The 25,516-nt window shown below is 37.9% G+C and overlaps 1 protein-coding gene and 1 non-coding gene across 3 annotated transcripts in view; one reads left to right on the top strand and one right to left on the bottom strand.

The window, feature by feature from the left end:
• The window catches only part of PIAS1 (protein inhibitor of activated STAT 1), a 146,536-nt gene that overhangs the window by 74,834 nt on the left and 46,186 nt on the right, over positions 1 to 25,516 (top strand). For both annotated transcript variants that reach the window (XM_049777847.1, XM_049777848.1), the window contains exons 3-6: positions 14,848 to 14,932; positions 15,148 to 15,195; positions 19,159 to 19,249; positions 20,801 to 20,935. In XM_049777847.1, coding sequence (XP_049633804.1) covers positions 14,848 to 14,932; positions 15,148 to 15,195; positions 19,159 to 19,249; positions 20,801 to 20,935 — 359 coding nt within the window. The remainder of the gene's footprint in view (positions 1 to 14,847; positions 14,933 to 15,147; positions 15,196 to 19,158; positions 19,250 to 20,800; positions 20,936 to 25,516) is intronic.
• LOC126031128 (small nucleolar RNA SNORA51) lies at positions 5,119 to 5,251 on the bottom strand. Its single transcript, XR_007503240.1, has one exon. It is a non-coding gene; the product is annotated as a small nucleolar RNA SNORA51 (small nucleolar RNA).

Genomic DNA, 25,516 nt, shown 5'->3' with positions numbered 1-25,516 from the left:
GGTTTCTTACATAACAGCGTACCACCTTTTATCACCACCTCCTCCTTATTGTACAGTTCCACACCATAAATTCTTGTCCTCTCCCTGTCTTATTCCTCAGCTTCCCCTAAAGTGGCATGCTTCCTACTGAAAGCCAGTATCTGTTCTTCATTTCCATTGGCTCCCAGAACTTTGGAGACCTACATTGATAATGCGATTAAAAACATTAAAGAGTTGAGGCATAAATTAACGTATTTGAGGGAATGATTCCAAAGTTGTAATTTACAAATTATCTTTGCAGTTATAAATATTGAAGATCTCATTTAAATATTCAAATCACTGATTTACATTATTATAGTTTTGCTTTTGCTCTTGCTATTCCACTAAAGCTGGCCTGCTAAGATATCGGTGACTTTCTCATTGTCAAATTCAATTTTCAATTATTTGCATATATAAATTCAACCATCTTTGTGTATTGATTGGCCTGCTGATTTGTTACATTGTTTTATTGCTTCTGTAGTTCTCGATTTTTACTTTTATTGACCTTTGAGCATTTACTTAACTTTTGTTTCTGAAATTCTCTCTTCGGTGTCATAGACACCATTTCCTACTACCTTTACCTCTGAATTTCTGGCTTTTTCTTCCTAATTACAATCTTAAAATGTTGATATTTATTCCCCAGGGTTCTGTAATCATTCTCTACCCTTTGCCATATTTTTTAAGTGTCAGTTTTTAAATTTTATCTCTTGGTACATACTGAGTTGCTTGAATTTGGGATTGCTAAAAATAATTATGAGGCACTGTTTTTTTTTCTTTTGTGGGTTATATTTTGGGGGTGCACACTGGGAATGCTCAGGGTTTACTCTTGGCTCTGCACTCAGGAATTACTCCCAGTGAGGACTTAAAGGGACCATATGGAATGCCTGGGATTGAACGCAGGTCCACCAACATGTAGGGCAAGCATTCTATCAGCTGTATTATCTCTCCACCCCCTTTTATAAGACACTGGGCCCAAACTTTTGCATCTTCATTTATTTTTCTATATTGTTGCATCCTTACATATTACATATCCTTACATATTATATGCTTGTATTTTTGTTTTGCTTGCTGAGGAGGGAACATCTTATGTAGTGCTACAAGCCCAGGGGCTACTCTTAGTGGTGCCTCACCAACTGGGCTGTAAAAGTCAGTGCTTGGCCTGGTGATTCCCTTCCCTGTTTCCAGGGAAGGAAAGCAAGACAGAAAGGAATTATAAACAGGGGACTAGAGAGTTAGGACAGTGAGTAGGCTGCTTATCTTGGAAGCAGCTGGCCCAGATTCAATCTCTGGCATGACATAACAGTCGCTAAACCTGCCAGCAGTAATTCTCGAGCTCCAAGCTAGGAGTAAGCCCTGAGCACAACCAAGTGGGGCCCAAAAGAACAGTAAGACTAATAAACATGTGCACTGTGAAAGAAAATATCACTGAATGAAAGACACATCTTACTGAATGGGATTAATATTCATCTATAATGGACCTGAGAGAGAGCTAATATTAGATGCATAAAGAACTCAGGAAATTCAACATCAGCAAGAAACAGCTAATTCCACTACCCTTTCACCACTCCATTCCCACAATAGAGGGGATAAGCTGGACATGCTTTTCTCTGAAGAAGATTTACAGATGACAAGGCACATACATAAAATCTATAATCATTGATCATTGGGGAAATGCAAACCCAAACCACAATGAGATACAACCTCACATTAGTGAGAATGATTTTTATCAAAATATAAGGATAAGAAAAGATAGTTTTGACTTTTACGCTAAATGTGGAAGCAACCAGAAGAGGCCTTTTACCAAAAATAAGAATTATCTCTCTCATATGTGGCATTATAAAGAAAGCAAAGGGGAGGGAATCTTGGGTCATTTCGTAGATATGCCGAAACTGGTGGTGGATTTGGAATTGGTTTGTTAAAATTCTGAAATTGTTATTAACAACGCTTTGAGACAAACTCTTCCGGTGGGGAGTGGATGCGTTGTGAAATCAATACCTGTTGATGAAGAAGGGATATTAGCATGTTGTGATGGGCTTGGTGTAGTAATAAATGTTTTTTGTTTGTTTGTTTTGGTTTTTGGGTCACATCTGGCAGTGCTCAATGATTACTCTTGGCTCTACGCTCAGAAATTGTTTCTGGCAGGCTCAGGGGACCATATGGGATGCTGGGATTCTAACCACTGACCTGCATGCAAGGCAAACACCTTACTTCATGCTATCTCTCCGGCCCTGGTGCAGTAATATTGTAAGCCATAACATAAGCTTATATACATACAATAAGCCAATGTTAATTATATTTTTTAAAAATCTTTGCCTAGGGGCCAGAGCAGTAGCACAGCAAGGAGGGCATTTGCCTTGCACATGAATGATCTGGGTTCCATTCCCGAGCCTGCCAGGAGTGATTTCTGAGCACAGAGCTAGAAGTAACCTCTGAGCAGAGTGTGGCCTAAATCCTCTAGCCCCCTTTGAAAAAGATCTTTGTGTTGTTCAAGATCACAAAGATTGTATTTTCTGCATTCTTAATTTCAGATCTTACATTTAAATCTGACCCAGTTTATTTTTCTATGAAGTACAAGTAAAATTTGCAGTTAACACCTTTCAGTACATTAAAATCATATGTATTTTTACTGATACATGTGTATATATATTACACAGGATATGTTTGTTATCTTTGCTGATGGATCTTTACCAGAATTAGTTACATCACCCCAAGCAATAACTTTGTATACTCCATGGTAACTGCCAACTCCCCCATTGCCCCCAGGCCCTATTAACCATAAGTAGAATTACTATTTTTTTTGTTTGTTTGTTTTGGTTTTTGGGCTACACCCGGCAATGCTCAGGGGTTACTCCTGGCTGTCTGCTCAGAAATAGCTCCTGGCAGGCACGGGGGACCATGTGGGACACCGGGATTCGAACCAACCACCTTAGGTCCTGGATCGGCTGCTTGCAAGGCAAACGCCGCTGTGCTATCTCTCCGGGCCCGAATTACTATATTTTTTAATCATTTTGTTGTACTTTACTTAATGATTTCAAGATTGATCTATATTATTGCATGTATAAGAACTACATATCTGGCACCAGACAGGTCGTATAGGAAGTTAGACCCCTGCCTTGCGTGCATTCGATCTCAATTCAAGCTCTGGCACCGCTTATGGTTCCTAGACTTCTCCAGGAATCACATCATCACAGAACTAGGAGTTTCTTCTGAGGACTACCAGGTGTGGTGGCCCTTCCCTCTCAAAAGTCCAAAAAATCTCTCAGCGGCTGAATAATGCATTTCATTATGTGAATAGAAATCACATTTTGTCTAGCTATTCATCTGTTGATGAATTTACCTCTATCTTCCACATTTGGATTATTAAAAGAATAATGAGGGGCTGGAGCGGTGGCACAGCGATAGGACATTTGCCCTGCACACGACTGCCCTAGGACAGACTGAGGTTTGACCATCCGGTGTCCCATATGTCCCCCAAGCCAGGAACGATTTTAGGAGTAACCCCTGAGCATCACCGGGCGTGGCTCAAAAACCATAAAAAAAGGATAATGAAAGTAATATAATTAAAAGTCTACCAGCACTAAAATAAAAATGACTCATGGGGGTAGGGATAACTTTTTTGCATGCCAGAGGCCCAAGTTCAGTCCCTGACATTTCTTATAATTTAATGATATCCTCCTGGCACTGTGGGAGCAATCCTTGAACACTGCTGGATGTGTCCCTCCCTCCTCCCCCCCCCAAAAAAAAAAAGAACAGTGGGGAAATACTCTGGTAATAGAATATTTGAATTTGGGTTTGATAGACTGAGGGTTTGATATATAATGAAGAAAGCACACATAACCACAGGGCAGGGAAAGGAAGGGTAATTTAACAAATGGTGTTAGTGTAACTGTAAGCAATTTGGAGTAACAGAAGTTTAGATTTTTAAAATATCACATACTAAAATAAATTCCAGATGGATTACATAGAAACAAGCTAGAGAAGTGCATTGATGGAGCCTAAGAAGGAGAACAGATAGAATTTATAGTGGCTGACTGATGAGACTACATAAAAATTTAACTTCAGTGTCATCTCAAAATGTAGCCAGAATGAAAGAATATTCTTAGGTAAATATTTGCAGCCAATTTTTATGGTCTTAATATTGTTTTACATGAAACCTTTATCCAGATATAAGTTGGACAAGATTGCACAGTCAGCAAAATAGGAATTCCATATAAACAATCGGGAAAAAAACTTTGATGCAAATTAAACTACTGAGGGGTTGCCAGAGTTGAATCATTAAATTAGAAAAACTGCTATGCTGGTCAGAGTAAATCAGCAGATGATTTACTTTACTCTGTTTTTTGTGATAGTATTATATTTGTATTGTTATAATATTCTTTGTTTTGAAAGTACATTCATAATTTGGAGTTCATAGAAATTTGTTTTATTTGGAGCCGGAGAGGTGACAGAGGTAAGGTAGCGCCTTGTAAGTGCTAGCCAAGAAAGGACCGTGGTTCGATCCCCCAGCGTCCCATATGGTCCCCCCAAGCCAGGGGCAATTTCTGAGCGCTTAGCCAGGAGTAACCCCTGAGCATCAAACGGGTGTGGCCCAAAAAACCAAAAAAATTAAAAAAAATAAAAAACATAAAGAAATTTGTTTAATAACACTTGAGATGTGGAGCCTGACAGCCTGGCGCATGGCCCATAATGGTATTTGGAGGTTTCCAGGACTTAACATCGTGCAGTGCTTGTTGTCCTAAGCGTTGAATTCAGGGCCCCAAACATAATAACAATATGCTCTGCCACTTCATATATCTTTGTAGCTCCCAAATCTCCAGTTTTCCACCTAGAAATCTTACATCTGAATATTCACACGAAGAAAATCATAGATCTCCCACATCTATAAAAAGTAAACCTGTGATCTCAGAGTTAATCCAGTAATAAAGAGCTAGAGATCATTTAAATGACTAATGAAAGAAGTGATAAAAAGAAGTGATATCCAATAATATCCAGTAATATAATACAATGAGATAATATATAATTAAAAAATCTAGAACTGAAAAAATGTGATTAGATTTTCTTTTCTTAAGGTTGTTGATTTTTTCTTTTTTTTGGGCTTTTTTTGGTCCCCCAATTTACAATACAGACCAGGCAAAGGGCCTGGGTTGAGGTGTATATGGGGTGCATTTACTGTACCTCCTCTTTCTATACAGTCAGTGTAAAGAACACAGCCTGTGGTAAAAATTGGGAGGCCTTATCTTTTCTTTTTTTGTTTGTTTGTTTGGGCTTTTTTTTTTGGATTTTTTTGTTTAGCTTGTTGTTGTCATTGGACCATACCTGTTAGAATTAAGGAGTTCCTCCTGACTGTACTCAGAAATAATTTGGGGGACCATATGGGAAACTGGGGATTGAACCCAGGTCAGCCTTGTGCAATGCAAATGTCCCACCTACTGTGCTATCACTCTGGCCCTGGTTTGCTTTTGTTTTGGTGCAACTCCTAGCAATGTTCAGGGTTGGGGGTGCATATGGGATGCAGGGGATCTAACCTGGGCCAGCCACATGCCCCAAAGGTACATTCTATAATTTTTTATGTGTAATTTGATATAAGAATAACAGGAAGGAAATATATCCAGTATAGGCAGTTCTGGTGGGGGTGGAGTTGTAATTCTAGTTTTATTTTCTGTGATTCAAAACAATACTAGAATACATTAATCAGGATCTGCTCCTGGATCAGGGCTGATAATGGATTAATGTTCTGACAGGTCTGTGAGCTTCAGAAACCTATTACATTGGGATTTGATTCTCAGTCTGCTTTACCTCTGTATGATACTGACAGTTACATTACTACTCTGATTCTCAGTTTATAAATCTGAAAAATAATTGTTTACTTCGCTTCATGATTGTTGTGTACTATAATAGTAGTTGGTGGTTTTGTTGATAAAAATACTGTTCTAGTCACAGCTCATCTGAGAAAATATGTCAGCTTACACACAACCATAAATCTCAGTGACTAAGAACTAAGATTTATTTCTCCTTGTGTTATATTTCTCACTCATGTTACTTGTTTTATTAACTACAAGAGTGCCTGTGGGATCTACTCTATAAACCAGAATGCCTGGGGGCTTGGGAAATAACTCAAAGGAATGGGGTCCAACCATGGCAACAACAGTCCCACAAATACCACTAGACTGCATCCTGAGCCACAAACTGTGTATGGCCCAAAACACAAAAAATGAAATAAGAGAAAATAATATCAAGGAAGTATAGAAAAAAAGGCAGTGGAAACCAAGACCTGCTTATATGCGGAACACTTCCACTCAAGTTTCACTCACCTTTCATTGGCACTGGCTAATGTTGGTAACAATAGGTCCAACTCTCTACTCCCCTGGGCATGAGTGTACAGGAATTGATATAGGAATTCCAGTATACACAGGAAGATATATGTTCCAATATATACAGTACTCCAGTATTTTCCAATACATACAGAAAGCATACAAGAATTTCCAAATATACAGGAAATGGATATTTTGAATAGATAACATATTCTATGATAGATAACATTATGTCCCAGTAGGTTATGACAATTTGGGGAGTAGAACGATGGACCTAGTAGTTTTTATGTGCAAGTGGTATGCTCCCAGAGCCCTTGGCATGCTTGCAATCAAAGGTAGTCCTGACTCCTTACATACTCTTGTCTTTTCCCATATGCACATGAATATATTCATTTAGACATTTAAATGGTTACCCAATAATAATACTGAAATAAAACTATTAAAACTAACACAAGCAATGTGAATGTTTATTTTTGGATTATGGTTGACAGGAGTAGCTAGCACAACTTGGGAGGCAAAAGTACAGCTGCAAAGGGAGACCCACAATCCTTAAGTATCACCTGAAATACAGTGGTACAGTGGAGGGAAAGTTGATGGAGAGAGTAGATGCTAATGCCATAGATGTTAATACCATTTTAATGCCTATGACTGCATGGCATCAACAGAGAGACAATATTATATATTTTGATTCTGCATAAGAGTATGTGGAAAGGGGGCAGAAAAATAAATTGTTGGTTGTTTGAAATACCGTATTTCTGTTCTTCAGAATTGTTATGTGAATTTGTATATAATTAGCTATAATTATTAAAGAAAACGCAATCTGAGTAAGCACTTAAAGCCATATGGTAAGTAAATGGCAAAATCGCTCTGAATCCAGCTCTAATCTATCTTTTCATTAAACACTGCTTTCTGTGAAAAGTTGTTTATGTTCTCATATTTCAAGTGGACATCACATCAGCTATGGCTCTTCTCCCATATATGAAAGAAACTAGTGAGAAGAGAATTAAAAGGAAAGTTGACCCAGTAGTCTCCAAACTTATTTGATTATATGTGTTTCTCAGAAGCTAATTGAATATTTGTTACATATATATCTGCTATATATCAGATCATATGGTATCATATACATAAAAGTTCTTAAGATTTTTACACTTTCCATTTTTTGGTTGATTTTATTTGTTGGTTTTGGTCACATCTGGCAGTGCTCAGGGGTTACTCCTGCTCTACACTCAGAAATCACTCCTGGCCAGTTCAGGTTATAAGTGGATGGGCAAATTCCCCGTATTCCAATATCCCCATTTAGGTACCCTCTCAACATTGGAGTTGATACTTGATCCTTTCTAAGACTGCTTTGAAAATGTCTTTATATATTTGGACTGAATTTTTCTGAAAGAGATGATGTAGTCTAATTCATGTTCAGAAAGATTTTGTACAGGCTTTTGTTTATTTATGACCAAAATGCTGTATCATTCATTGGTATCATATTAGAAATTTTAGATAGGAATGTCTGAAAACTATGGAATGTGAAGAAGATGCTTTTTCAGGGGCAATACCCCATGAATATTATATTCTACATAAAAATAGGATGAATTTTTAAAATTAAACCTGGTTTTTAAATGCGTTGCACAGAAAGTCTCATTTTAATGAATATTTTCTGTATAAACCTATATATGTATGTACAAAATATACTATACTCATGCTAAAATAAATCATGCTAAAATAAATGAATTTTTACTTAGAGAGTTAAATCAATTTTTGTACTTGGGAAATTATTTTAGCACTGTTTCAGAATAGAGCCAGAAATCTATATTAGGCTAAATTAGGCTTATCTTAATTTAGACCAAATTAATTGAACTAAAATCTTTATAGAAATATATTCTCTAGGAAAGAAACAAGGGAATTAGTTACTTTCATGGCAGAGAAAAATTGTTTTGTATTCTTGTCCTTATAAGCTTACCTTATAGTTAAGATTATAATAAGATTATATTTTCTGGGTTGTACTATTTCTTGAGGTAGATTAGAGTAGGCCAGGATGTGTTAAGCCACACCCAGAGGTGGTCAGAGCCTGTTCCTGGGTCTTTATTTAGGAAAGATCTCTGGCAGTGCTGGGGGACAGTATGTGGTGTCAAACCTAGGATCTAACTTTGGTCAATGGGATGTCAGTGTCTTTTTTTTTTTTTTTTTTTTTTTTTGGTTTTTGGTTTTTGGGCCACACCCGGTGACGCTCAGGGGTTACTCCTGGCTATGCGCTCAGAAGTCGCTCCTGGCTTGGGGGACCATATGGGACGCCGGGGGATCGAACCGCGGTCCGTCTCCTAGGCTAGCGCAGGTAAGGCAGGCACCTTACCTCGAGCGCCACCGCCCGGCCCCCAGGGATGTCAGTGTCTTAATATCCTCTACTTTGAAGTCTTTAAGGGAAAAGACCCTTGTGATAAGCCTTAATAAAAAATTTCAGGGATTACAGAAAGCAATAACATTAATCTTTAAAGAAATTGAAAGATTGAAGTTGCATTTTTGGATCCGGATGTCACGTCAGCAAAACCCAGGTGAGAAAAGGAAGCCCAGGCTCCACTTTGCTTTTGCAGTCACACACTCCTCCTAGTGAAGGAACATATGCACAGGACATAGAAAACATCACACTTCAACTGCAGCTATGGGGAAACAATGCAAGGCCCCACCATGCTTAGAGAATGAAAATGGTAGCTCTGATGATCTGAAAAATGCCAGTCACCCTCTCAGACAAGGACTTTATAGAAGAAATATGGAAGATGTTCATAGAACTCAAAGAAAGCATGGATCAAGCTGAACAAACTACAAATAAGAATCAAGAGGATAAGAAAATAGAAATGAGAAAACTTTAAACTGAAAATAACAGGACTGAAAAACTTGGTAGGTGAATGAAAACCTCGCTATAAAGCCTCTCCATCTGAGTAAAAGTGGCGGAAGGCAGAATCAATGAGCTGGAAGAAGAGATGCATAACAACTCCATACAACAGAAGAGGCTGGAAAAGAGTCTTGAAACAAATGATCAGACAATGGGAAAAGACCTCAAGGAATGTGAACAGATGAAAATAGAAGTCTTTAAAAAAAGAGGGGGGGGCCCTTCTTATACACAAATATAGAGAAGAAATAGATGTTAAAAAAAACAATCCTGGGGCCAGAGAGATAACATGGAGGTAGGGCATTGCCTTGCATGCTGAAGGATGGTAGTTTGAATCCCAGCATCCCATATGATCCTCTGAGCCTGCCAAGAGCAATTTCTGAGCATAGAGCCAGAAGTAATCCCTGAGCGCTGCCGGTTATGACCCAAAAACCAACCCCCCCCCCAAAAAAATCTCATTCACAATAACACCACAGAAATTAAAATACCTTGGAGTCAACTAAAGAAGTGAAGGACCTAAACAAAGAAAACTATAAAACATTGCTTCAAGAAATAAAAAAGGGCACAAGGAAATGGAGTCATATACCCTGCTCATGGATTGGGAGGATTAACATCATTTAAATGGCTCTATTCCCCCAAAGCATTATACAGATTTAATGCAATCTCTGTAAGGATACCCATGACATTCTTCATAGAAGTGGATCAAACACTCCTGAAATTCATCTGGAACAATAAACGGCCAAGAATAGCTAAAGCAACTCTGAGGGAAAAGGATATGGGAAGCATCACTTTCCCCATCTTTAAATAATACCACAAAGTAATCATTAAACAGTGTGGTACTGGAATAAAAACAGACCTCAGTCTAATGTAGTAGATTTGAGTATTCAGACAATGATCCTCAGACTTACAATTATCTTTGATAAAGGGGCAAGAAATGCAAAATGGAGCAAGGAAAACCTCTTCAACAAGTGGTGTAGAGACAGTTGGCCAGCCACATGCAAAAACTCGGACCTTTATTCAACCCAAAGGTCATGTTCAAATGGATTAAAGACCTTGATATCAGACCTGAAATTATAAGGTATATGGAAGAAAACATAGGCAAAATACTACATAATGTTGAAACTAATGGCATCTTCAAGGAGGAAACAGCACTGTCCAATCAAGTGGAAACAGAGATAAATGGGATTACATTAAACTGAGAAGCTTCTGCACTTCAATGGAAACACTACTAGGATAAAAAGGTTACTCATGAAATGGAGAAACTATTCAGACAACACCCATCAAATAAGGCTAATATCTAGAATTTACAAGGTACTGACAGAACTTAACAAGAAAAGGACATCTAACCCCATCAAAAAAAAAAAATGGGAAGAAGAAATGAACCTTAAAGAAGAAATACAGATGGCCAAAAGGCACATATAAAAAATGTTCCACATCATCAGGAGATGCAAATCAAAACAATGAGATATTATTTCATGACACAGAGACTGGCACACATCACAAAGAACAAATACAATCACTGCTGGCGTGGATGTGGGGAAAAAGGAACTCTGATTCACTACTGGTGGGAATGCCATCTAATCCAGCCTTTATGGAAAAATAATACGGATACTGCTTATAAAACTGAACATTGAGCTCCCACATGATCCAGCAACACCACTCCTAGGTATATACCCTAGGACAGTGTTGGCTAACCTTTTTGAGCTCGAGTGCCCAAACTGCCGCAGAATGCCCGGTCCTCCGAATGGCCAGTCTGGCCCTGTTGCCAGGTGAGCTGCAAAGCAGACACCGGCACACTCACCTCCTGCCACGCTGCATATCTTAATTTCGGACCTTCCCGTGTGCCAGCTACAAGGCCTTTGCGTGCCATTGCTGGCACGTGTGCCATAGGTTCGCCATTGAGGCCCTAGGACTACAAAGGCAATACAATAATGCCCTCTGCATTACTATGTTCATAACAGCACTATTTACAATAGCTAGATGCCCAACAAGAGATGAATGGCTAAAGAAACTGTAGTACATCTATACAATGGAACACTATGCACCTTTTAAAAGAAATGAAGTTATGAAATTATCTTTTTTATGAATGGATTTAGATACTATATGTTGAGTGAAATAAGTCAGAGGGAGAGAGAGAAGTACTGAATAGTCTTCTTCTTTTTTTTTTTTTTTTTTTTTTTTTGCTTTTTAGGGGCCACACTTGGTGACGCCCAGGGGTCACTTCTGTCTATGCAGTCAGAAATTGCTCCTGGCTTGGGGGACCAATTGGGATGTGGTGGGGGGAGAATAGAACCACGGTCTGTCCTAGGTTAGCATGTGCAAGGTAAATACCCTACCACTTGCATCACTGCTCCGGCCCTCATTTGTGGGATTTAAGAAAAATAAAAGACAGTATAATAACACCCAGAGACAATAGAGATGAGAGGTGAAAGGACCAGCCCATGATAACAACCTTATCACGAAGAGTAGTAAGTACAGATAGAGAAATAACTACACTAATAACTAATACCATGACAATAGAGAGAGAAATATAATGCCTGCCTTGAAGACAGGTGTGGGGGGGGTAGGAAATGGGGGGCAATGATGGTGGGAAATTTGCACTGGTGAAAGGGGGTGTGCATTTTATGGCTGAAGCCCAGTTACCCACATGTTTGTAACCATTGACAGGGGTCTCAAACTCAATTTACCTGGGGGCCGCAGGAGGCAAAGTCGGGGTGATCCTTGAGTGCAAAGTCAGTATTAAGCCTTGAACATTGGGCGGTGTGACCCAAACAACTAAAACAAAACAAAAAGATTCCTCTAGGGCAGGGCCACAAAATGTTGTACAGAGGGCCGCGAGTTTGAGACCCCTATCTTAAATAAAGAAATATTTTTTTTACTTTCTTTATTGATTTATTGGTTTCTGGGTCACCCCCAACAACGCTCAGTGGACACTTGTGCTCTGCACTCAGAAATCACCTTACAAAATCCCCTGGCAAGCTGGGGAACCACATGGAATGTCGGGAATTGAATCAGGTCCCTCCCCAGGTCAGCAGCATGAAAGGCAAATGCCCTACTGCTGCGCTCTCTGACCCCAAATAAAGAAATTATTTTAATAAAGAAAGTTAAGTAATGGGGTAACAGGTGTCTATACTTTGGTTATATTGGTCATGTGAGAGAGTGGTATAGCTATACAGCCCAAGCACGCACTAAATAACACTGAAAACATGAGATCTGAGATGTAACACTGACCTCTATAATGTGCCAATCAAGGTGTAAGACGGGTAGGAAGACAGGGGAGATGATGCAGTATGGGACCACAGGTGATTTGAGTTGACACTGATGGTGAGATGAGTGTTGAAATAAATGCCTCAAATTCAACTATCAATAAGTTTGTAAATCTTGTTATTTAATTAAATAAAACATTTAATGTTTCTGTTGTTAATATGCTCATTTTAGACTGTTTGAAATTATTCTAGTACTCTAATATTCTGTTGTTTTTTGTTTGTTTGTGGATTCTTTTTTTTTTTTTTTTTTTTTTTTTTTTTGGTTTTTGGGCCACACCCGGTAACGCTCAGAGGTTACTCCTGGCTATGCGCTCAGAAGTCACTCCTGGCTTGGGGGACCATATGGGACACCGGGGGATCGAACCATGGTCCATCCTACGCTAGCGCTGGCAAGGCAGACACCTCTAGACCACCGCGCCGGCCCGTTTGTGGATTCTACTAATAATACTCTGCTCATTTTCTTATAATTTACTGAAAAACGCAATGTTTTTTATTTTAATGTGTCTTTTGCCTCTAGTAAGTCTTTGTCCCACTTCCAACCTTACTGTTTTTATACTTGCTTATCTATATGGTCTTAAATGCTGCCTAATATATACTTAATAATCTTATTAGATGATTTATAATTATTTAAATTTCTATTAAAGTCAATGACAACAGAATAGGTGCGCAGTCTACAACAAGCTGTAAAGTGGAGACCAGTTACACTAGTATTCTGGAGGGGTAAAGGAGGGAGTTATGGGAGACATGCTGGGAACAGGAGTGGAGGGAGGACAACATTGGTGGTGGGAATGCCTTTCATTCATTGTCATTATGTACCATAAATAATTCTGTGTAATGCACTTCAGTTACAATAAAAATTTAAAAAAATTTCTATTTAATTAAACATTCAGTATCTGCTTCTAATATTTGCTGTTTCAAATTGTATTCCTTCTTTGTATGTCTCATCATTTGGTCAACTAGATGAAGGATAATACTTTCAGAGCTTTTTATTTCTCCTATATGACTATCAAACTATATTAAACTAGAAATTAAGTGGTGCTTAAATAAAGATTTTATATATTTAAAAAATAGAGCAACTGTCAACTATGTGATACATGCTCCTTAAATAAAGTAAATTAAATAAAATATATTAATTAAAATAAGGACAGAAAAAAAAGGAATTGTTTTAAGTATAGTAGAAAGATTGTAGTTGGAATACTAAACCTAAATGCTAAACCCTAAAACCTGAAGGCCACACTTATTTGGAGAGAATAGAGACATTTCCCTTTAAAACTGAACTGTGATGATCTTCATTCAAAGTCCTTTTTGCTTTGACATACCTGCATAGATTAATCTTAAAAAAAAAAAAAAGAAAGAAAAAAAAGTGTGAAAGTGCAGATTGTATGATAAATTTATACAGTTTTTTTTTTTCAGCTTGATATACTGTAGTTTGGTGTCAGTTGTAGAGAAAAAGGCTTGCAAGTGGGATAAAATCCACTTAAAGCAGATGGCCATCCTCTTTGGCTTCTTTGACACACCATACGTTTAAGGCCAAGAGCTTTTTGTTAATAACATTTTAGTGATCCTTTTGTTTGATAAAGTTGCCCTGGAAAAAGTTTTAGAAAGCTTAAATTATATAATTGTTCTTTCCACTAAGTACTAAGGAGGCATTCGTGAATAAGAGGAGATTGATGAGTGCTTTTTAAAATGTGCTTGGTGTACATTATAAGCCAATAGAACCCCTGCTTCTCTTTGGTTTTCCCACTCTCTGAACTTCCCACACCCCCCAGCCTCCCCATCCCCATCCTTTTCTTCTCTTCTTTTCATTCAACTCCTTCTTTGAGATCATAGGCAGGCAAAGTTTAAAGTCCAGGTCCTCTGTAGAAGAAACTACAAAATAATGATGTAAAATGTGCTTGGTATTGTTTAAACTGGAGATGAGAAGATTCTTAATTGATCATTTCATCTGACCTATATCCATCTCAAGTTGTATTTAGTTGGTTACTTAGTTCTGAAACTATATCTCTAAATGGGTTCATATGACTTTTATTTTGTGGTGCAGTGTTGAACTTACAGCATGTATCTATACAAATGTGCTTCTCAGTTGAAAATATTTATTAGATTATTGTATTAACATTTATTTGATTGTGTATTTTCTTTATTTTAACCCTGGTACAGCTTTGGGAAATTCACCTTCTTGCATCTTTTTGCATCTATTACTCTCCTGTTTTGTTTTGTTTTTATTATTATTAAATAAGGCTTTGTCTTGCTATCAAAAATGATTCAGTGTGCCCATCAGCAAAAGGCCCTGTGAGCGGCCATCTTCTTTATGCCTTTTGTGTTCTCTGTGGATAAATTTGAAGATGATTATAAGTATGATTCTTTTCTTCTTCAGCATCAGACAGCAGTCAGCGCTTCCGAGAAACCTGTTTCGCATTTGCGTTGACGCCACAACAAGTGCAGCAAATCAGTACTTCCATGTGAGTTTCCTTTGCTATTTGTCTTTCACTCCAGTAGTATCTCCATTTTATAAGGGATTGTTTCTTGTATTAGTGTCACATAAATAGTAGTATTGTCTATATTGGAGTGTGGTTTTTTGCCCTCTTATACATCCTGCTCATTTGACACCTTAACTGAATCAGCATTTCATGCGAATACATTTTTTAATAATTGTATCTCTGACTATCTTTTCCAGGGATATTACTGGGACCAAGTGTGACTTCACTGTGCAGGTCCAATTAAGGTACGATGTTGACTCTGGTATAGATCCTAAGTTCATGTTCCTTCAAAATTAAAAATAACTACTCAGCTTTTTTTTTTTTTTTTTTTTTTTTGGTTTTTGGCCCACACCCGGCATTGCTCAGGGGTTACTCCTGGCTGTCTGCTCAGAAATAGCTCCTGACAGGCACGGGGGACCATATGGGACACCGGGATTTGAAACAACCACCTTTGGTCCTGGATCGGCTGCTTGCAAGGCAAACGCCGCTGTGCTATCTCTCCGGGCCCAACTACTCAGTTTTTAATAAGTAAATTGAAAGTTTTAGATGTAGACATTTGAGGGAAAAAAGCTTTCATTATTGAGAGATAACATAATGGGTAGGGGCTGGGAGAGGTGGCGCTAGCAGTAAGGCATCTGCCTTGCCGGTGCTAACCTAGGATGGACCATGGCTCGATCCCCTGGTGTTCTGTATAGTCCCAAAGGCCAGGGGCGATTTCTGAGTGCATAGCTAGGAGTAGAGCTCCTGAGCATCACCGGGTGTGGCCCCAAAAACAAACAAACAAAAAAAACAAACAAAATAACCAAACATAGTGGGTAGGACAATATTTGCCTTGCAAGTTGCCAACCCAGGTTCAATCCCGGGTATTGCCTAGTGTCCCAAACCCCTCTGGGAGTGATCTCTGAGCACAGAGCCAGAAATAAGCACAGAATACTGCCAGATGAAGCCCCAAAACACCTACTGCTTCTCATTAAAAAGTGTGTGTGTATGGACTATCCAAATTTGTATCCACTGTAGAGGTGTTTTTTTTTTTTTTAAGAAATAGAAACATTTCTTGCATGTATTCACAGCTGCCCCTTATTTCATTTCTTTTCAGAGCTCACTCATTTTTTTCCCTAAGAATGTCTACACAATCTTTTATGTTAATATGTCGCTATCCTTCCTGCTTATATAAACCTCTTAGGTTGTTCTTTTTACTCAGTAACTGTCCATGTGTAAACTTAAATGACCTGTACAGTTCCCAATACAATAAAGGATCGAAAAGAACATAGAAGACATTTGTAATTCTCAATGAAGTGGCTTCCCCCTCAGGTAGTAAGGATAAGTCAGCTTGCCCAGCCTTAACAGATTCTAGGTTGTCTTTACAAATGATGCATTCACTGGGAGGCCAGGAAAGAAATGAAAGCACCAGCACAGCTCTTAGTCTGTAAAACAATGTGAAACCTTCTGATCTAGGCTTAAAGTAGTGTGATGGGAATTGTGATTAAAGGCAGGGGAGGCTGAGGTCTTGGTTTTGGAAGACAGTGACAAACTTCTTTCTATATAAATGGTACTTTATTGGGCTATGAGATGGTTTAAAGGGTTGGAGTACACACATGCAGATTTGATCTCTGGAACTGTATTGTACCCCAAGGAGGACTGCCACGAATGCATGCTTCCCACTCCAAAAAAAAAAATACTTTATACTCTATCAAAAGCAGACTCATGGGTATCAATTAAAGAACTGAAACAAAGTTTCTTCATGACTGGTTGTTGCATAATAACTTTTAATCCTGACATTTTGCTTAGGCTAATATAGATATGTACACACACCCCACCCCTTAATTTTTTAAACACACACATACCCCACCCCTTAATCCTTTAAACACACACTCCCTCCCCCTCCCCACAAATACGTTTGTCACACATAGAAGCCCAGCAGTGCTGCTTCCATTAATTCTGCATGTTTGACCTCTAGATTAGTCTCCCTTTGTATAAAGACCTTCCTACTTTAGACCAAAAATACCTATTTACCATATTTAGTATTTTAAATTAGTATGCCTGTATTCTTTAAGGCTGCAACTAGTATGGTTGGTTAACTTTCCAAAGAAAAGTTTTCTTTCTAATATCAAATCTGATTGAACAATTCCAAGGGTTAAAAACTGGCCTCATTATTTTAAATTCTAATTCATCTCCAGGTTAAAAACTGGTCTCATTATTTTAAATTCTAATTCATCTCCAGAACTTAATAAAAAAAAAAAAAAGAAAAATCCATTATTTGAGTATTATATTTGGTAATTGCCAGGTGGTTCTTTGTGTTTTATGAAAATGGTTATTTTTCATTTCCTCCTCCATTCATAGGTTCATAGTTTCTGTGTATTATTTAAGCTGAGATAACAAAATTTATTTCTAATTATAAATCTTGTTTGGTTTTGGAATGTGGATACTGCTGGCCTCAGAAAAGTTTGGAACCATTTCTTTTTCTTCAATACAAAAGTAGTTTGGGAAAGATAGTGTAAGTCTAAAACATGACGTTAATTTATTCAGACTCAAGGCCACAACTTTCTGTTAGATTCCTCATTCTTTTTCATTTATTTATTTGTTTCTCTGACTTGCACTCATGAACTTACAGAAAATTCTGCTGTTGTTTACCTTTCATTTGTTGGGGTAACTTAGATTTATTTTTTATATAATTGATAGAAGTCAGCTTGTCATAGAAATTATTATTTTCCTGAGACTTCAGTCAGCCATAGTCTGTGTTTTAAATTTGTCACTGCGTTGCTGTAGTTGATTGTTTTTTTAAATCAGTTTGTGCCATCCTCTTACTGTTAAAGTGTAAAGCATTGGCCTGTAATAAAAGGTTCCTCTGGGCTTAGATACAATCCTGTGAGATTTAGCGTCTGTTTGCTAAGTAAATTTTCTTTTGAGAATCCATCAAATTCACCGTATATGATCTCTATAAAGACAAAGAAAATTGAGATAGCATGGAGGTAGGGCATTTGCCTTACATGCAGAAGGACGGTGGTTCGAATCCCAGCATCCCATATGGCGCCCTACCCCCACCCCGAGCCTGCCAGGATCCATTTCTGAGCATAGAAGAGGAGTAACCCCTGAGCGAACAGGTGTGACACCCCCCCCCCCCCGGCAAAAAAAAAAAAAAAAAGACAAAATTGGCCCATTTTGAAGACCTTTTCTGTATACCCATTCTATGGCCAACAGGTCAAACCTTAAACCACATGTGTTTATGTGTGATTAATGTTTCACAGGATCCAGAGATAAGGTTTTCCTTGCCAAGTAATACAAGTGTTGTGAACATTCTAAAAAGTAAATAAGTCTGAGGTATAGTCAGTAAGGAAGTGCTTAAGAATAGATATTTTAAATAGCAAAACTAGCTTATTTATTGTTCTGTAAGAGTGAATAATAGTTTAGATTTGTAAATTATATAACTCAACATTCCTCGACCACTGGTTCATGTCCCAGTGCAAGTCCAAAAGTGTACAAAGGTTGGAAACCACTGGTCTAGCATCTTGGTTAGAACTGCTGGTCTGTAGGTTAGTGTGCACAGAAGGTGCCAGTTAACAAGTATAAAAAGGATTAGTAATTCTAGTATAACTTTCCTTGATTTTTTTCTCCATGCTCCAAGAAAGGCTTCATATATAATTTGAAAATGTTTTCGTCTGTAATTATGGGGAACCTTGACTTAATAGGCAGAACTCTGATCCTAGGACTATTCTGACAGCATTATCAGTTTGTTTTGCAGAGAATTGCTTCCCCTCCGCCTCAAATTTAATAGGCAAACAAACTTGGGAAATACTGTTTATGGAACGTGTATAAGCTTATCTAGAACTCAGACTTTGAATATTAAAGAAACTTTTAATGTTTGATTAAGAATTTTAAAGTTTATTCAGTTATCTAGCCCCCTCAATTATTTAATTTCATTCATAGTTAAACAAAAGATGAAAAATATAAAAGCAAAGGTTGATAGTCATGATCACTAGACTTCTACAGTGACAGAATTTTATAAATTTATTTTGGTGCCAAAATAGGTACTGGGGTTTCAAGTATGTTTTACTGCTGAGCAATACCCCCCAAAAATAATTTCTTTTAATCCTAAAAACTATTCATATCTGTTGTTATTGTTGTTTGACCACTTTTTACATTAGCCACTAACAAAAATATTAATAAAGTCATAGTTAATGAAGGCAATTAATTCTGTTTTTATTGTTTAGGTTTTGTTTATCAGAAACCAGTTGTCCCCAAGAAGATCACTTCCCACCCAATCTTTGTGTGAAAGTGAATACAAAACCTTGCAGCCTTCCAGTAAGTCTCAAAGGCTATTTTTTAAATGCTTTGTTAAATTGAAGCCCAGCTACAGTCCTGTTTGTAGTCACGATGTTTAAATAAAAATTTAAAAAAACTATCAAATTAGGGGCCGGAGAGATAGCATGGAGGTAAGGCGTTTGCCTTGCGTACAGAACGTCGGTGGTTTGAATCCCTGCATCCCATATGGTCCCCTGAACCTGCCAGGAGCGATTTCTGAGCATAGAGTCAGAAGTAACCCCCGAGCGTGGCCAGGTGTGACCCCAAAAAAAAGAAACAAAAAACAACAACAAAAAAAAAACCTATCGAATTAGTCACCATAAATGTTGTTAATCTTAGTTTTTCATTAAGGACACATTTTTATTTTGGATATAGTTTCAGATGACTGAGTAAAACACATGGATCAATTGTGTATAATTGACAGCTGTGATATTAACTGTGGACACAGCCTAGGATTTAGATTTGGGTGTGGTAGCTTTTGCATTATACTTATTGTAGTGGAAAATAAATTGTTTCAAACTCCACTGTATTCATATGACTCTGGAAGCCTATGGTAAGACAGAGATTTGAAGGAATCCATGTCTTAAATAGGGGGTGTGTGAAAACTGTTATTGCTCTAACAAAACTCATTCCTGTTTGTGGTGAGCTTCATGAGGTGAGCTGTAACTTCCAGCTCTTCTCTCTTTTGTGTCTGAAAATTATTATTGCAAGAATGTCTTTCATTTTTCTTAAAACCCATAGATGAGTGAGACCATTCTGCGTTTTGTTAGAGAAATAACTACATTTCGAACTATCCTAATAATGAGAACGTATGAAGGAAATAGAAAGCCTATCTAGAGTACAGGCGGGGGTTGGGTGGGGAGCAGGGAGACTTGGGACATTGGTGATGGGAATGTTGCACTGGTGATGGGTGGTGTTCTTTACATGAGTGAAACCCAAACAACACAATCATGTATGTAATCAAGGTGTTTAAATAAAAAATATATTAAAAAAAAGAAAAAGAAAAAAAATAATTTGATGAAACTCAATATCATTTTATTTTATGCAAAAAAAAAAAAAAGAAAACTGTTATTGCTCATCCTTAAAATATTGCTTTGCATTTGAGGCTGGGGTGATGGTGCAGCAGTAGGGCATTTGCCTTGCACACAGCTGACCTAGGATGAACGTGGTTCAATCCCCAGTGTCCCATATTGTCCCCCAAGCCAGGAGTGATTTTTGAGTACATAGCCAGGAGTAACCCCTGAGCATCCAAAAAAAGAATTGCTTTACATTTCTTTGGTTGTTTATGAAGTCATCCTGATTTATAAATGTAGTGATTTTTTTTTAAATTCTATCAAATATTTTTCTCAAACTAACTATAATGAGGTAATAGGATTATTTAGAGAATCATATAGATTCTTAGGTAAGTTACTCTTAGGTAAGTTACATTGATTTTTTTTAAATGAAAATATTTACTATTTTCTATTTTTGTAGGTTTTCCTAACTTTAAGGAATAGGAATTGAAATTATTTGGAACTAATAAACCAAAATGAATTATTTTTTTGTTCTTAGGGTTACCTTCCACCTACTAAAAATGGTGTGGAACCCAAGCGACCCAGCCGACCAATAAATATCACTTCCCTTGTCCGGTTGTCCACAACAGTACCAAACACCATTGTTGTTTCTTGGACTGCAGAAATTGGAAGAGTAAGTAAAATACTGTTTCTAACAAACTTTTATTATATTTTAAGGAAAGATTTACTTTTGTGACTAACCAAAGCTTAAAATGTGTTATATAGTATATAATATATGCATGACAAAAGATTTATTGCAAAATAAATTTTCAACATTTCTTTTTTAAAACGTGAGCTGTTGGGGCCGGAGTAGTGTTGCAAGAGGTAAGGCGTCTGTCTGCCTTGCCTGAACTAGTCTAGAATGGACCAAGGTTCGATTCTCCGACGTCCCATATGGTCCCCCAAGCCAGGAGCAATTTCTTAGCACTTAGCCAGGAGTAACCCCTGAGCATCACCGGGTGTGGCCCCAAAACAAACAAAATAGGTGAGCTGTGGCTGGAGCAATAAGCACAATGAGTAGGGCATTTGCCTTGCTCACATCTGACCTAGTTTCGATCCTTTGCACCCATATGGTCCCTAAACCTGTCAGGAACAATTCCTGACTGCAGAACTAGGAGTAACCCCTGAGTACCACCGGATGTTTACTCTGTCTTCTCCAGCCATCCTCAAAGAATTAAAGGAAGAATAACTGAACAGCATGTATGTAAGTTGTTGGAGTAGATTTGTTATGCAGCCATATAAGCGACCAAACACTTTAGGAGTTGTGTTGTGGGCTCTTAATAGCACAGGTTAGGTGTAGAGGCTGCTAGGATGCACCCAGTTTGAAGGGGATCTGTCTCCCAGCAGAATAGGCCCAGTGATGTCAACCAGAGGCAAGCCTCACCTGGGATGGTGGAAAGGCAAGCAAATGGTCAGAGATCCTGAACTTTTCTAAACCTTTTAAATGTTTTACTTTTAATGTAACTTAGCCCCCACTTTTGGGTTGCTTTATAAAATCTGTTATTGAGATGTCTTATTTTGGGATATGTGCATAAATTATGGAATTAACTCACTCACTAAAATGAAATAAAATGGGTGCTTTTAATGTTCAAGACATCTCAAACCATGGGAGAAAAAGGAAATTTTTTTGTTGATCCCACTGGAGGAGAGAGGGTGCTATTTCCTTAGAACTTTTAAATCTCAGAGAGAAGACAAGATCTCTAAAGATTCAAAATCTTCAAGATATGCCCTTTTGGTAGACCCTGATATGTAAGTAGATTTTGTTTGGGGCCACCTGATTGTGCTCAGGGACTACTAGCTCTGCTCTCAGGAATTATTTCTGTTTGGACTCCAGGGTCTATAATGAGTGCTGGGGAAGACAAGTCAGACATGTACAAGACAGACACCTTATCTGCTAGACTATCTCTCTGGTTCTTTTGTCATTTTGTTATATGAAACTCGATTTTTATTTTGTTTTAGGGCCTATACCCAACTGTCCTTAGCTACTACTCCTTCCACTTCTTTATGACTTAATGCTTAGGAGTCACTCCTGATGGTGCACAGGGAACCATGTGGTGCTGGATTCAAACCTGACCTCCTGCATGCACATTTATTCTCAGCCCATAGGGCTCTTTTCACAGCCCTACATGGGTCCTTGAAGGAACTGTATGCGTTGTTTATAATTATTAAGCTCTACTTTTACAGAATTTACTTAGTTACTGGTTTAAAGACATTTAATGAGCGTCTATTTTAATTATGGAGAACTGTCTTATAAACTCTTAAAGGGTAATTTTAAAGATTTTCCCAAAACAAAGCAATAACAAAGCAGTAATGCAAAATTTTTCAATTTTGAAGTTAGGTAATACTTGGAAGGCCTACTGTTAAAATATATCTATCTAGAAGAGATGCTATACCACTAGTAAATTTGGCTGGGGTTATCTCTGACTATCTTTCATATGATATAAAATTTAATTCCCTATTATCAGTACAAATGACCTTTCTTAATACCTGACATTCTTTTTCCCATTTTCCCCTTATTTGGTTGCATGTTTTAACTTGAGTGAACAAACCTTTTCATAGAACTTGGACTTGTGGTTTCCATTTGATCTCTTTTGAAAAATTTATTTAAACCTCAGGGCAACTCCTGGTTCTGAAAATTGAAATTGTCAGTACATAATTTCACAGTATTAATTAGCATTTTTCCAGTTTTGTCATATTTGGAGCAGTAATCAAACAAGTAGCAAAGGTGAATAAGGGTGTTTTTTGTATTTTTCCCTCCACAAAACCTTTTAGTTTTAGATTAATAGGTTATATGTGGTCAGATTTAGATGTTTTTATTTTTTAATTTAGAAAAGCTTTAAGGTTATTTGCTCTATACTAATTGTGAAATTTTGTTAATGGATGTAAATTATCTTTTGACACTTCATTTTCCACCTAGAAGACACATAAGATTTCTGAACTGTAAATGAAGATTTGACCTTCCAAAGAATATTGTACATTAGTTTCTCTTGTTAAAAGGGGAATATGGGGGGGCCAGAGCGGTGGCACAAACGATAAGGTGTTTGCCTTGCACTTGCTAGCCTAGGATGGATTGCAGTTCGATCCCCCGGCATCCCATATGGTCCCCTAATACAGGAGCGAATTCTGAGCACATAGCCAGGAGTAACCACTGAGCGTCACTGGGTGTGGCCCAAAAACAAAAAACAAAAAAGAGGAGAGGGAATGTGGGGCCAAAGAGATAATAAAGGAGCTTGCCTTGCACACAGTTGAGCCAGTGTCATCCCCACACTACATATGGTTCCTTCCTTGAGTACCGCAAGGTGTGCCCTTCCTAAAAAACAAATGAACAAAAAGCAAGAAAGGAAGAGGGAAATTAGGGACTAGTGAGGATATAGCTCAGTGGTATTTGGTATTATTTGCCTAGGGTGAGAGCATTAATCCCCAGCACCAGGGATAATTGAGTGCATTTTCAGTAGTGTGAAAGTAATTGGAAATAGGAATGTACCTTCAACTAAGTAGGTAAACCAGGATGTGTGGGCACTTGGACACTGGCCCTGACCATTCAGTGCATTATCTTGATAATTCTACTCTCCCAGTCACCAGACACATTATCATACACACATTATTCACTTTTGAGTTTCTGTTTTATCAAATTTTTACTGGAAAATATGTTCTTTCTGAGACCAGAGATAGCATAGCAGATAAGGATCTTGCATTGCATACAGCCCACTTGGTTTCATTCCTTGGCATCCCATATGATTTCCTGATCACCTCCAGGAGTGATCTGAGCACTGCTGGCTGGGGCTTGCTATCACTCACACTCCCCCAACCCAAAAAAAAAGAAATATGTTTGTTCTATATAAACCTGTGTGAGGTTTAAATTAAGTACAAAATATGTATTAAGAAAAATTCAAAAACTGTTCCTATAAAACAAAAGACGGTAGTAATTTTTTTCTTTTGCTCCATTCCGTATCTTCTGGTACTCTTCTTAATCCTATACCACGTGGAAAGTGGCCCTTCCGGTTTGTTGCTTTCCTGCCATTTATTAACCTCTGTCCTTTCTTCATATAGCTAATCAACGACTCTTCACTCTGCCATTGTTTGTTGACAAATTTATCCCTGTCTTTTACAATTCTAGGTATTTCCCTCTGCTGGTAATGGATATTCATCCGCTAATGTGCCAAACCCACAGATTCTCTTTGAAAATATTTAATGATTCTTCTGCTGCTTGTGATAGTGACTTATGTTAAAGACATAATGAGATAAAATTGCTCTTGATTAGGAAGCCAGATTAGTCTGTAAATTTTTTAAGTAGCCACTTTCAACATAGTTATTACCTTTTAAATATGTTTGATGATGTCTTTTTTGGGGAGTTTGCGTACTTGGCAGTGCTCAGAGCTTCCTTCTGATTCTGTGCTCAGGAGTAATTTATGGCAGAACTTGGGACTTTATACAGTGCTAGGGATCAAACCAGACCTAGCCACACACTGGGCAAGTACTTTACCCATTATATTATCTCTCTGGCTCAGAGATGACTTTGACATCTTAATTGTACATGGCTTATATTTAATTTTAGTTGTGCTCATTCATAAAGCCTTAAATTAGGGGCTGGAGAGATAGCATGGAGGTAAGGCACTTGCCTTTCATGCAGGACGGTGGTTCAAATCCCGTCGTGCCTGCCAGGGGCGATTTCTGAGCATAAGAGCCAGGAGTAACCCCTGAGCGCTGCCTGGTGTGACCCAAAAACCAAACCAACCAACCAACCAACCAACCAACCAACCAACCAACCAACAAAAAAGCCTTAAATTAACTTAGCTTTAAGTATACCTGACCAGTTATGTAAATGTACAATACAATGGACTTGTTCTTTGAAAATTATAAAATGAGACTACATTCTTTTTATTTGTTTTTGTTTTAGGACCACACCCAGCAGTGCTCAGGAGTTACTCCTGGCTCTGCTCAGGCATTATTCCTCACTCTCTTCAGGAATCACTCTTGGCAGGCTTGAGGGACCACATGGGATACTAGGGATTGAACCCAGGTTAATCGCTTGACAGGCAAATGCCCTACCACTGTACTTTCACTAAAGCCTCTAGGCTATGTTTTATGCTTTACTTTGCTCATCTATAAAAGTAACCTCTGACCACTGCAATAGCTTTTCTGTTAGGGTGAAATGAATATTCACCTAAAATTTGCTTGGTACACAATAGATATTTTAAATAGTAATGATTTTATT

The sequence above is a fragment of the Suncus etruscus genome, chromosome 1 (assembly GCF_024139225.1).
Source record: "Suncus etruscus isolate mSunEtr1 chromosome 1, mSunEtr1.pri.cur, whole genome shotgun sequence".
NCBI classification, from domain to species: Eukaryota; Metazoa; Chordata; class Mammalia; order Eulipotyphla; family Soricidae; genus Suncus; species Suncus etruscus.
This window is presented reverse-complemented; position numbering and strand designations above follow the sequence as displayed.